This window comes from Oncorhynchus kisutch, unplaced genomic scaffold (genome assembly GCF_002021735.2).
Source record: "Oncorhynchus kisutch isolate 150728-3 unplaced genomic scaffold, Okis_V2 scaffold3805, whole genome shotgun sequence".
NCBI lineage: Eukaryota > Metazoa > Chordata > Actinopteri > Salmoniformes > Salmonidae > Oncorhynchus > Oncorhynchus kisutch.
Genome location: NW_022265750.1, coordinates 16452 through 29524, shown reverse-complemented (window position 1 = coordinate 29524; position 13073 = coordinate 16452). Strand labels below are relative to the sequence as shown.

Below are 13073 nucleotides of genomic sequence, written 5' to 3'. Positions count from 1 at the left end.
AAGGTTACTGGACTCTTGTCTCAGTCAGTATCAGAGGTAGAAGGTTACTGGGCTCTTGTCTCAGTATCAGAGATAGAAGGTTACTGGACTCTTGTCTCAGTATCAGAGGTAGAAGGTTACTGGACTCTTGTCTCAGTATCAGAGATAGAAGGTTACTGGACTCTTGTCTCAGTATCAGAGATAGAAGGTTACTGGACTCTTGTCTCAGTCAGTAACAGAGGTAGAAGGTTACTGGACTCTTGTCTCAGTAACAGAGGTAGAAGGTTACTTGTAATATTAAACATAGACTACTCACTCCTGGCAGTTGCTGTTGTAGCTGAAGGTACATCTGAGCAGACTGTCCAGAGTCATCAGGCTGATGTGATTGAACATGTCCTGGCGGCTCTCTCCCTCGGCCACCAGGCGGCGCCACTTAGACTGACGCCAACCAACAGGGGAGAGACCATAGAGTTAATTAGAGGAGTCATCTTTGTATCTGTCCTATTAAGGTGTCTGTGACAGCCTCAGTAACACTGCCTGTTCTATCTCCATTTTGAAGTAGTCCATTTTCTTATTTCTTAGTGTTTTTAAAACGCCTAAAGCTAATATTGGTGATTTACAGCCACCTGCAGTGCTGGAGTCCTGAATCATATCTTGTGTCATTTATTTATTGTGGCCACTAGATGGCAGTGATATAGCTTAAAGCCATTTACAAACACTGCAACCAGGCGACAATGCTCTGATATTTGGCTGGTCACTTAGAACCCATAGGAATCCCCACCAAGTTGACTTCTTTAAAATGGTGGAATCACTCAATGGCAATGTACATGCTAAAGTGGGTTATGTCCATAAGTCCTCCAACTAACTCTATGGGAGACATTTGTGTTGCCTACCTCACCACATCGCCACACTACCTCTTACATTCTTACACCAGGTGAGGCTGGTGGGAGGAGCTATAGGAGGACGGGCTCATTGTAATGGCTGGAATTGAACAGATATAGCTCCTCCCACCAGCCACCTCTGTCTGACACACTGTATCTGAAACCTAATCATCTGAAACTCAACCAAAACAAAAAGCAAATGCATCAAACTAATTTGCTGTAGTCATTGCGTGCTATGAATATGGGACCAAATACTTATCTTTTTACTAGTTCGCTCCCCTAAAATGAGAGGTCTATGTACAAAAACTGCTGTAATTCTAAACTCTTCACCTGATATGGATCCAAAGTTTTCAAGTATAGAGCTAAAATAAGTAAAAAATACTTCACTGTCCCAATAATTACGGAGTTTTAAAAACAGAGAAGCTGATGCAAAAAAATAAACTTGTAAATATACTACTTGTTTCTCTAACATATTAATGGGCCAAATGTGTTGATTGCTATTTAAATGAACCCAAGTTAATGGCTGCTGTTGCTCCATAGACTCACATGCATGATGTCGGAGGAGTGGTTGAAGATCTTCACATAGTTCTTGAGGATGTCGAAGTGGAATGCAGGAGTGAGTAGACGTCTACGACGAGACCAGTCCTCTCCGTTACTCAGGAGAAGACTCTGTCCTGTATGACAATAATTACTGTAACTGTGACCAGGATAGGATCTGAGAGTACTGTATATAGTATAGGAAATATTACTGTGACTGTCACTAGGACAGAGGATCTGAGAGTACTGTATATAGTATAGGAAATATTACTGTGACTGTCACTAGGACAGAGGATCTGAGAGTACTGTATATAGTATAGGAAATATTACTGTGACTGTCACTAGGACAGAGGATCCTAAAGTACTGTATATAGTATAGGTAATATTACTGTGACTGTCACTAGGACAGAGGATCTGAGAGTACTGTATATACTATAGGAAATATTCCTGTGACTGTGAGAGAGGATTTGATTTGAGAGTGTATTGTATGGGGTAAAGTTAAATGAAAGGTGTTCATGTTTGTACTTACCCAGCCATGGTCTCAGGAACCCATAGAAAAGCTATCTTTGACTGTGATGGAAGCTGCAAGATGGAAAAATGGTGAAGGCGATTCAGAAAAATAGTCACTGTAGGTCTACTTGCTAAGGAGAAAAGCAGACAGCATGGCAGCAGGAAGTAGAGGTGTAGAGGGTGCAACAGCACCACCTGGTGGTGAGATGGTTAAAACCATGCGAGGGAGTTATTTTTTCCACAAGCCTTTTCTCATGACAAATTAACTCAACTTTAAACACACTGTCTAGCTAGCACACTAGAGCCAGTAGCACAATGGAAACCAAATCACATGTTTAGACCTATCTTCTCTGTCTAAACCGACAAACATTTAACCCTAATGAGATGTGAGGTAGCCTATCTAATTTGCAAAATTAAGACCTACAAGAGTAATATATAACCAATTCTAAATGACACATTGGCCATTAGGGTCGTTATAACCTATTCTAATGCACACTAGCAGTAGGGGGGGGGGTTATAACCCTTCTAAATGACAAACTAGCAGGTAGGGGGGGGTTATAACCTATTCTAAATGACAAACTAGCAGTTAGGGGGGGTTATAACCTTTCTAAATACATAGAGTTAGGGGGGTATAACCTATTCTACACAGAGCAGGGTGGTTATAACCTATTCTAAATGACACAGTAGCCATTAGGGTCGTTATAACCTATTCTAAATGACACTAGCAGTTAGGGGGGTTGACACACTGCAGTTCAGGGGGGTGATAACCTATTCTACAAACTAGTTAGGGGGGGGGGGGTTATAACCTATTCTAAATGACACACTAGAGTTAGGGGGAGTTATCTTTGTATTCTAAATGTCCTATTTAAATGACCACTAGTTAGGGGGGTTAAAACCTATTCTAAATGACACACAGGTTAGGGGGGGTTATAATCTATTCTAATGAGCGGTTAGAACCTTTCAAAATGACACACTAGCTTAGGGGGGGTTATAACCCATAGGAATCCCACCAAGTTGACTTCTTTAAAATGGTGGAATCACTCAATGGCAATGTACATGCTAAAGTGGGTTATGTCCATAAGTCCTCCAACTAACTCTATGGGAGACATTTGTGTTGCCTACCTCACATCGCCACACTACCTCTTACATTCTTACACCAGGTGAGGCTGGTGGGAGGAGCTATAGGAGGACGGGCTCATGTAATGGCTGGAATTGAACAGATATAGCTCCTCCCACCAGCCACTCTGTCTGACACACTGTATCTGAAACCTATCATCTTGAAAACTCAACCAAAACAAAAAAGCAAATGCATCAAACTAATTGCTGTAGTCATTGCGTGCTATGACTATGGGACCAAATACTTATCTTTTTACTAGTTCGCTCCCCTAAAAGAGAGGTCTATGTACAAAAACTGCTGTAATTTCTAAAATCTTCTACCTGATATGGATCCAAAGTTTTCAAGTATAGAGCTAAAATAAGTAAAAAAATACTTCACTGTCCAATAATTACGGAGTTTAAAAACAGAGAAGCTGATGCAAAAAAAATAAACTTGTAAACTATACTACTTGTTTCTCTAACATATTAATGGGCCAAATGTGTTGATTGCTATTTAAATGAACCCACGTAATGGCTGCTGTTGCTCCATAGACTCACATGCATGATGTCGGAGGAGTGGTTGAAGATCTTCACATAGTTCTGAGGATGTCGAAAGTGGAATGCAGGAGTGAGTAGACGTCTACGACGAGACCAGTCCTCTCCGTTACTCAGGAGAAGACTCTGTCCTGTATGACAATATTACTGTAACTGTGACCAGGATAGAGGATCTGAGAGTACTGTATATAGTATAGGAAATATTACTGTGACTGTCACTAGGACAGAGGATCTGAGAGTACTGTATATAGTATAGGAAATATTACTGTGACTGTCACTAGGACAGAGGATCTGAGAGTACTGTATATAGTATAGGAAATATTACTGTGACTGTCACTAGGACAGAGGATCCTAAAGTACTGTATATAGTATAGGTAATATTACTGTGACTGTCACTAGGACAGAGGATCTGAGAGTACTGTATATACTATAGGAAATATTCCTGTGACTGTGAGAGAGGATTTGATTTGAGAGTGTATTGTATGGGGTAAAGTAAATGAAAGGTGTTCATGTTTTGTACTTACCCAGCCATGGTCTCAGGAACCCATAGAAAAGCTCATCTTTGACTGTGATGGAAGCTGCAAGGATGGAAAAATGGTGAAGGCGATTCAGAAAAATAGTCACTGTAGGTCTACTTGCTAAGGAGAAAAGCAGACAGCATGGCAGCAGGAAGTAGAGGTGTAGAGGGTGCAACAGCACCACCTGGTGGTGAGATGGTAAAACCATGCGAGGGAGTTATTTTTTCCACAAGCCTTTTTCTCATGACAAATTAACTCAACTTTAAACACACTGTCTAGCTAGCACACTAGAGCCAGTAGCACAATGGACAACCAAATCACATGTTTAGACCTATCTTCTCTGTCTAAACCGACAAACATTTAACCCTAATTGAGATGTGAGGTAGCCTATCTAATTTGCAAAATTAAGACCTACAAGAGTCAATATATAACCAATTCTAAATGACACATTGGCCATTAGGGTCGTTATAACCTATTCTAAATGACACACTAGCAGTTAGGGGGGGGGGTTATAACCTATTCTAAATGACAAACTAGCAGGTAGGGGGGGGTTATAACCTATTCTAAATGACAAACTAGCAGTTAGGGGGGGTTATAACCTATTCTAAATGACAAACTAGCAGTTAGGGGGGTTATAACCTATTCTAAATGACACAGTAGCCATTAGGGTGGTTATAACCTATTCTAAATGACACAGTAGCCATTAGGGTCGTTATAACCTATTCTAAATGACACACTAGCAGTTAGGGGGGTTATAACCTATTCTAAATGACACACTAGCAGTTAGGGGGGGTTATAACCTATTCTAAATGACAAACTAGCAGTTAGGGGGGGGGGGGTTATAACCTATTCTAAATGACACACTAGCAGTTAGGGGGGTTATAACCTATTCTAAATGACAAACTAGCAGTTAGGGGGGGGGGGGGTTATAACCTATTCTAAATGACACACTAGCAGTTAGGGGGGTTATAACCTATTCTAAATGACACACTAGCAGTTAGGGGGGGTTATAACCTATTCTAAATGACACACTAGCGGTTAGGGGGGTTGTAACCTCTTCTAAATGACACACTAGCGGTTAGGGGGGGGTTATAACCTATTCTAAATGACACACTAGCGGTTAGGGGGGTTGTAACCTCTTCTAAATGACACACTAGCAGTTAGGGTGGTTATAACCTCTTCTAAATGACACAGTAGCCATTAGGGGGGTTATAACCTCTTCTAAATGACACACTAGCAGTTAGGGTGGTTATAACCTCTTCTAAATGACACAGTAGCCATTAGGGGGGTTATAACCTATTATAAATGACACGCTAGCAGTTAGGGGGGTTATAACCTATTCTAAATGACACAGTAGCCATTAGGGGGGTTATAACCTATTCTAAATGACACGCTAGCAGTTCGTAAAAAAGCCTAAACTAGACGAGAAGCATCTTTTATTCCGAAACTTTAGCTCGTGATTGGAACACATATTTCCCTACTTTAATCAATCAGTACATTTTGAATGTGTGATAAGGCTGTTGTGACTTGGCAAAAAAATATGTAGCTTGTCCTGTATGTGTACCCCATCAGTGTGTTTTTGTAGGCGGTCATGTCTGTAGGCCTAATGGGAGCTTGGGTGAGCAGGACGGGAGTATGTATGGGAACTTGGGTGAGCAGGACGGGAGTGTGTGTGGGAGCTTGGGTGAGCAGGACGGGAGTGTGTGTGGGAGCTTGGGTGAGCAGGACGGGAGTGTGTATGGGAGCTTGGGTGAGCAGGACGGGAGTGTGTATGGGTGAGCAGGACTGGAGTGTGTATGGGTGAGCAGGACTGGAGTGTGTATGGGTGAGCAGGACGGGAGTGTGTATGGGTGAGCAGGACGGGAGTGTGTATGGGTGAGCAGGACGGGAGTGTGTATGGGTGAGCAGGACGGGAGTGTGTATGGGTGAGCAGGACTGGAGTGTGTATGAGAGCTTGGGTGAGCAGAACGGGAGTGTGTATGGGATCTTAGGTGAGCAGGACGGGAGTATGTATGGGAGCTTGGGTGAGCAGGACGGGAGTGTGTATGGGAGCTTGGGTGAGCAGGACGGGAGTGTGTATGGGTGAGCAGGACTGGAGTGTGTATGGGTGAGCAGGACTGGAGTGTGTATGGGTGAGCAGGACGGGAGTGTGTATGGGTGAGCAGGACGGGAGTGTGTATGGGTGAGCAGGACGGGAGTGTGTATGGGTGAGCAGGACGGGAGTGTGTATGGGTGAGCAGGACTGGAGTGTGTATGAGAGCTTGGGTGAGCAGAACGGGAGTGTGTATGGGATCTTAGGTGAGCAGGACGGGAGTATGTATGGGAGCTTGGGTGAGCAGGACGGGAGAGTGTATGGGAGCTTGGGTGAGCAGGACGGGAGTGTGTATAGGAGCTTGGGTGAGCAAGACGGGAGTGTGTATGGGAGCTTGGGTGAGCAGGACGGGAGTGTGTATGGGATCTTGGGTGAGCAGGACGGGAGTGTGTATGGGTGGGCAGGACAGGAGTGAGTATGGGTGAGCAGGACAGGAGAGTGTATGGGTGAGCAGGACGGGAGTGTGTATGGGTGAGCAGGACGAGAGTGTGTATTGGTGAGCAGGACGGGAGTGTGTATGGGATCTTGGGTGAGCAGAACGGGAGTGTGTATAGGAGCTTGGGTGAGCAGGACGGGAGTGTGTATGGGAGCTTGGGTGAGCAGGACGGGAGTGTGTATGGGTGAGCAGGACAGGAGTGTGTATGGGTGAGCAGGACGGGAGTGTGTATGGGTGAGCAGGACGGGAGTGTGTATGGGTGAGCAGGACGGGAGTGTGTATGGTTGAGCAGGATGGGAGTGTGTATGGGAGCTTGGGTGAGCAGGACGGGAGTGTGTATGGGAGCTTGGGTGAGCAGGACTGGAGTGTGTATGGGAGCTTGGGTGAGCAGGACTGGAGTGTGTATGGGTGAGCAGGATGGGAGTGTGTATGGGTGAGCAGGAAGGGAGTGTGTATGGGAGCTTGGGTGAGCAGGACTGGAGTGTGTATGGGAGCTTGGGTGAGCAGGACGGGAGTGTGTATGGGTGAGCAGGACGGGAGTGTGTATGGGTGAGCAGGACGGGAGTGTGTATGGGAGCTTGGGTGAGCAGGACTGGAGTGTGTATGGGAGCTTGGGTGAGCAGGACGGGAGTGTGTATGGGTGAGCAGGACGGGAGTGTGTGTGGGTGAGCAGGACGGGAGTGTGTATGGGAGCCATCAGCACCCCCCCTATTCAAAACATCTTGCTGCAGCTATGACAGACATTAGTCTATGGGCCAGTGGGAAAATGTATCCACTTTAGGATGGCAAAGCTTTGATGGTATTCAGTTGTTCTCCACAAGCCCCTGATCAGATTAATATATAACCTCTCCAAATAAAATGATGTTTTCACACATTTATATCTTGTTGAATACGAGTCTAAAATGTTTGACGGCTGATTAAAGAATGTTGAAGAGAAGTTGGAATGTTCACATGCTCGTTGAAAATGACTGGTTCAAACAGCAATGGATCCATCCTATTGGATGGGATGTTATGTTAAAAACCACGAGATTGGTCCATTTTTTGGGGGGCTGTTGTATCTAATGATTTACCTCGACTGATTCACCATTGAAACCAGAGTGTTTCAAATAGCAGAACAACATGTGTGTTTTTAGGGAAGTTGGTCACAGAAATAAAGATATCTATATATGGGACCATGTTGTTTTATAGTTGACACAATACTCTGCTGTATATTAACACCCAGCATGCTGACAGGAAAGGTGTGATCTGTAAGATACCACAAACAAACAACTTTTTTAAAACTTAAGTCCTTCACACCCTTGTCACGTGGTAACAGAGCACATCCCTATACTGCCCATTCTGTCTCCTAGCACCACCACATGAATACGTGTATAACATATGAACCCCCTCAAGGTGGCCCCATAGACATGTCATTACCAATCCCAATTGTTTCATACCTTAAATAGTGTTGTATCATCAAGTGAATAATATATCAATTGAGTTAGTATGAGAAGATTGTTCCCTGACAACACAGAACTAGATTTCATTCCCCCAGTCTATGACCCCTAACTAACTGCATAAGGGGTCATAACATATAATGTAGCGATAGCCACATTTAGCTACCTCTGATAAGTGTTATTGATATCTAAATGTTACCCACAGACATGGGTGGACCTTACTGAAAATTGTTGTTAGACTTTGCCAGCCCAAAGTAGACAAATGTGTGAAATGTGGCCCTCTGGTCCATGGACTAAATGAAGTGGTATTCTGTATACAGGGCACACTGTTCATTAGGGCACACTGTTCATTAGGGCACACTGTTCATTAGGGCACACAAGTAAAAAATGTTTTGAAACATTTAGCAATGGGAAATGTAAATGAGCCCTTCTTATTGGACAATCCCGGTTAGTCCCTCCCGGGTTACAATTTGTTTTCTTCCGTTTGGTGCCCTAATGAACAGGAGCCAGGAGTGAAAGATGTATGTACCTGGTGCCAGCAGCAGAGGCTTGATGTAGTCAGGGTGGAAGAGTCGTACCAGGGAGTAGAAGGGGCCCAGAAACCAGGAGCAGGAGTGGCTGTAGGTTCTTACCAACTGATCCACCGCCTGCAGGCCCTCCTCCGTGCTCCGCATCTACACACCACACACACACACACCACACACACACACGTAGGTAGAAACACACACACCACACACACACACGTAGGTAGAAACACACACACACACACACACCACACACACACACACACACCACACACACACACACGTAGGTAGAAACACACACACACACACACCACACACACACACGTAGGTAGAAACACACACACACATACCACACACACACACACACCACACACACACACGTAGGTAGAAACACACACACCACACACACACACGTAGGTAGAAACACACACACACACCACACACACACACACCACACACACACACACACGTAGGTAGAAACACACACCACACACACACACACACACACACACACACCACACACGTAGGTAGAAACACACACACACACATACCACACACACACACACACACGTAGGTAGAAACACACACACACGTAGGTAGAAACACACACACACGTAGGTAGAAACACATTTTGTTTATAATATATGAATAAAGATAAACAAGTATATTTCATTAGGGAAACAAAGAAAGGCCTACAGTGTTGGCAACATTAGGGAGGCTGGGGGGGAGGTTCCTCCAGCATTGGGACATTTGAAGGTAATGTTTCATGCTGAAACCAAACTTCCATGTGCAATATCCAGTCACGGGTGTCACAAAAACCCACTGCTGAAACAACTGCAGGACTGATACAAAGCTACTCCTTTCTAGCCGCAGGCTGCTGGATAGTGGTGTGGAACGAGTGGCCAATAAACACTTTACAAGGAGATGTTTTGTACTGTAAAGGGCAGGACGACTGGAGCTGTAAAAACAGACTCGTTTTCAGTGTTGACAACTAGAGTTGTAAAAGACTGACTTTAGTTTTCAGTGCTTGTGGTGCAACACTTACAGTAGCTTACCCTTCTGAACAACAGGAAGAACCTATTCCTGTAAACAAAGCACTGTTGCCTAACAGTCAGCTTCAGGAGCCTAATACAAAATGGTGGTCACTGAGACTGAAAACATCCACTGAATTCACAACAACAACAAAAGCATTTCCTTTCCCTGGAGCAACATACATTTCAATTCATATTGGATCAGCTTTATTAACCAAAGTCTATTTTCTCCATCTCAACATGCAGGTTGTAGTGTAGGGGTTAATGTCCTATCAATTCCATCCATTCATTCAGTCTGTACACACACACACACACACACACACAGAGTTTCCTCACCTCTCCCAGGTGTCCCATCAGCCAGTTTTGTGTGGGGGGTTTACTAAAGCACCGGAGACGCCTGGTGAACTGAGCATGGCTCCACAGCAGACAGACGACACGGAGGGACAGGAGGAGGAGGACAACCAGAGCAGAGAGCTGGAGGAGAACAAAGAGGGAGCAGAGAGGAGACAGGAGACGACCCAGACCCAGGAGTCCATCTAGCAGACGATCCAGCACGGCATCAATAACAGCCATCCTGCATAGAAACAATACCATCAACCTTACGTCAAATAAAGCTATTCTATTCTACTCTACTCTATTCTACTGTTTTCTACTCAACTCTATTCTATTCTACTCTACTCTATTCTACTGTTTTCTATTCAACTCTATTCTATTCTACTGTTTTCTACTCAACTCTATTCTATTCTATTCTACTGTTTTCTAATCTACTCTATTCTACTGTTTTCTATTCTACTCTACTGTTTTCTACTCAACTCTATTCTACTCTATTCTACTGTTTTCTATTCTACTCTACTGTTTTCTACTCTATTCTACTCTACTCTATTCTACTGTTTTCTACTCAACTCTATTCTACTCTTCTATTCTACTGTTTTCTACTCTACTCTATTCTACTCTTCTATTCTACTGTTTTCTACTCTACTCTATTCTACTCTTCTATTCTACTGTTTTCTATTCTACTCTATTCTACTCTACTCTAGTCTAATCCATCCTGTATGATAGAGAGTAGAGACACAACAAGGGTTGAGAACACATAGAAAAAACGTCCCGCTTGGTCAACAGAAACAGCAGCTCTTCAACACAATGCATCTCAACTGTTGTAATACAGTGCTCATAGACTGTGAAGTAGGCCTACACAGTGTAAAGAGAATCCAATTCTCGGTGAATAACAATATATCCTAAACCAACTCAGTACGCTTGGTATGATGGCTTTTCTCGCTTCAACACATAAAGACAGACATCTACAGTAGTCCTAATTATAGCTGGTCGTCTGCTCACACAGATTACTTGCCTTTCTTAGAAGATCTGACTGGCTTGCTTTAGTTCCTCTCGTGCATTGAGACAGTCTCACCCTTTCAACTTCTCTTTATTTTAATCTCTTCCACCACACACTGGCTCAACACACAACAGGAACCTACAACAGGAACCTACATGCTCTAACCCTGTATGCCCTGGTCAAAAGTAGTGCACTAGAAAGGGAATAGGGTGTCATTTGGGAGACAGTCACCATGCGGGTGTTGATATTTTAAAGGATGTGTTGTGCTGTACGGTTATATTATACAGTTATATTGCATACTGTAGGCATGTAGGCTATTTTCTTCCCACTGATTCTCCTTAAAACTACAACTCCCATATAGCCTACTCCGTGATTCTCCACCGCTCTCCCACTCTAGAGGAGGTTTACCTTCAAGCTACCTGACTGGGGTCATTCAGAACCTCAGATATCATTTACCTTCAAGCTACCAGGTCATTCTGACCCCAGTCATCATTTGTATCATATCCCAAAGGTGGTTTCGTCCCATGTTTCATGACTTTGTCAATCAACTTGTTTTTAACAAAACTGAATAATTGTTTAATGTTTCTGTATCAATATGGACTTTTTTTTTTTTATCGGGGTCATCTTAATTCCACCTATAGTAATTTCATGAATATAAACTTTATTTCAATCTCGGTTTCTCTGGATGTCCTGCCTCCTCGCGCTCTTCCCTCCAGGCTCCCCAGCATTACGCACTCCAGCCACCATCATCACGGACACCTGCCTGCCCCCGTCATGCGCATCACGATTGTTGGACTCACCTGGACTCAATCACCTCTGTCATTCCCTCCCCTATGTCTGTCTTTTCCCCGCTTCAGCATTCGTGTGTCTCTGTATACCCGTGCGCTGACGCTGTTCCTGTTACCTGTCTGTTCCGAATAAACGTTCAACTCCCCGTATCTGCTTCTCATTTCCAGCGTCGGTCCTGTATAAGCCAGCGCGCTGGGCTGTCACGCCCTAGCTGGCTCGAGAGGTTTCTTACCACGGTTGGCTCGGAAGGCGCCCATCCCACCTCAGTCCTCAGGATCGTCGCTACGCCTCCACCGGTGTTGTGCCCCCCACCGCCAGAATTCGCCCCTTCACGTGGACGGGCACACACTCAATTCTTCATTGTTGCAACTTTCTGGCTAGTTGAGATTTCTGCTCTTCACTCCTTTGTCAGTTCACATTTCACTGATCTTAGTAGCAGAAAGCAGGTTTTATTTGTGTTCTTCAAGGCAGCTGTCAGTGAGGCTGCGTTTCATACATTTTTTTTGTGGCGGTTTGAACGCGGGGGGAGGCACAAGTAATGTCTGCAGTTTTGGGTTTGGCTATTTTGTTTTAAGTTTATTAGTCTATAAATCTCTTTGCCAAAATTCGTCATCTCGTCCATGTCTAATTTGACTAGTAGTTCTGAAATGTTTATTGCTTTCCTACATTTGACTACCTCTGTTTAATATAACACTTTAATGAATTTCGGTTGCCTATCCTGATGAATTTAGTTCTATAGAAAGCATTTGACTGTGTGCCACAGAAAGTATGACTCTGGTGACACAATTAAGTTAATTATTGGGGGTTTGATAAGGCCATCTATATTCTTTGTAGCTGTTTACATACCACCACAGTCAGAGGCTGCCACCAAGACAGCATTGAATGAGCTGTATTCCACCATAAGCAAACAAGAAATCGCTCACCCAGAGGCGGCGCTCCTAGTAGCCGGGGACTTTAATGCAGGGAAACTTAAATCAGTTTTACCAAATTTCTATCAGCATGTTAAGTGTGCAACCAGAGGAAAAAGAACTCTGGAACACCTTTACTCCACACACAGAGATGCACACAAAGCTCTCCCTCGCCCTCCATTTGGCAAATCTGACCATAATTCCTGATTCCTGCTTACAAGTAAAAAATTAAAGCAGGAAGCACCAGTGACTAGATCAATAAAAAAGTGGTCAGATGAAGCAGATGCTAAACTACAGGACTGTTTTGCACAGACTGGAATATGTTCCAGGAGTCCTCCGATGGCATTGAGGAGCACACCACATCAGTCATTGGCTTCATCAATAAGTGCATCGATGACGTCCTCCCCACAGTGACCTACATACCCCAACCAGAAGCCATGGATTACAGG

General features: G+C 44.0%; 1 protein-coding gene across 2 annotated transcripts in view; it reads right to left on the bottom strand.

Moving 5' to 3' along the window:
• LOC109886882 (cytochrome P450 4F3) overlaps positions 1 to 11066 on the bottom strand; it is a 28461-nt gene extending 17395 nt beyond the window's left edge. Inside the window, exons 1-6 of one of the 2 annotated variants that reach the window (XM_031820963.1) lie at positions 10943 to 11066; positions 9931 to 10168; positions 8569 to 8713; positions 4082 to 4135; positions 3561 to 3688; positions 296 to 417 (exon numbers count right to left, since the gene is read on the bottom strand). In XM_031820963.1, the coding sequence (XP_031676823.1) occupies positions 296 to 417; positions 3561 to 3688; positions 4082 to 4135; positions 8569 to 8713; positions 9931 to 10167 (686 nt within the window). In that variant the 5' untranslated portion in view covers position 10168; positions 10943 to 11066. Of the gene's footprint in view, positions 1 to 295; positions 418 to 1406; positions 1535 to 3560; positions 3689 to 4081; positions 4136 to 8568; positions 8714 to 9930; positions 10169 to 10942 lie in introns of both variants that reach the window. The other variant, XM_031820964.1, reaches the window with a different exon arrangement.
• Positions 11067 to 13073: the final 2007 nt, after the last annotated feature.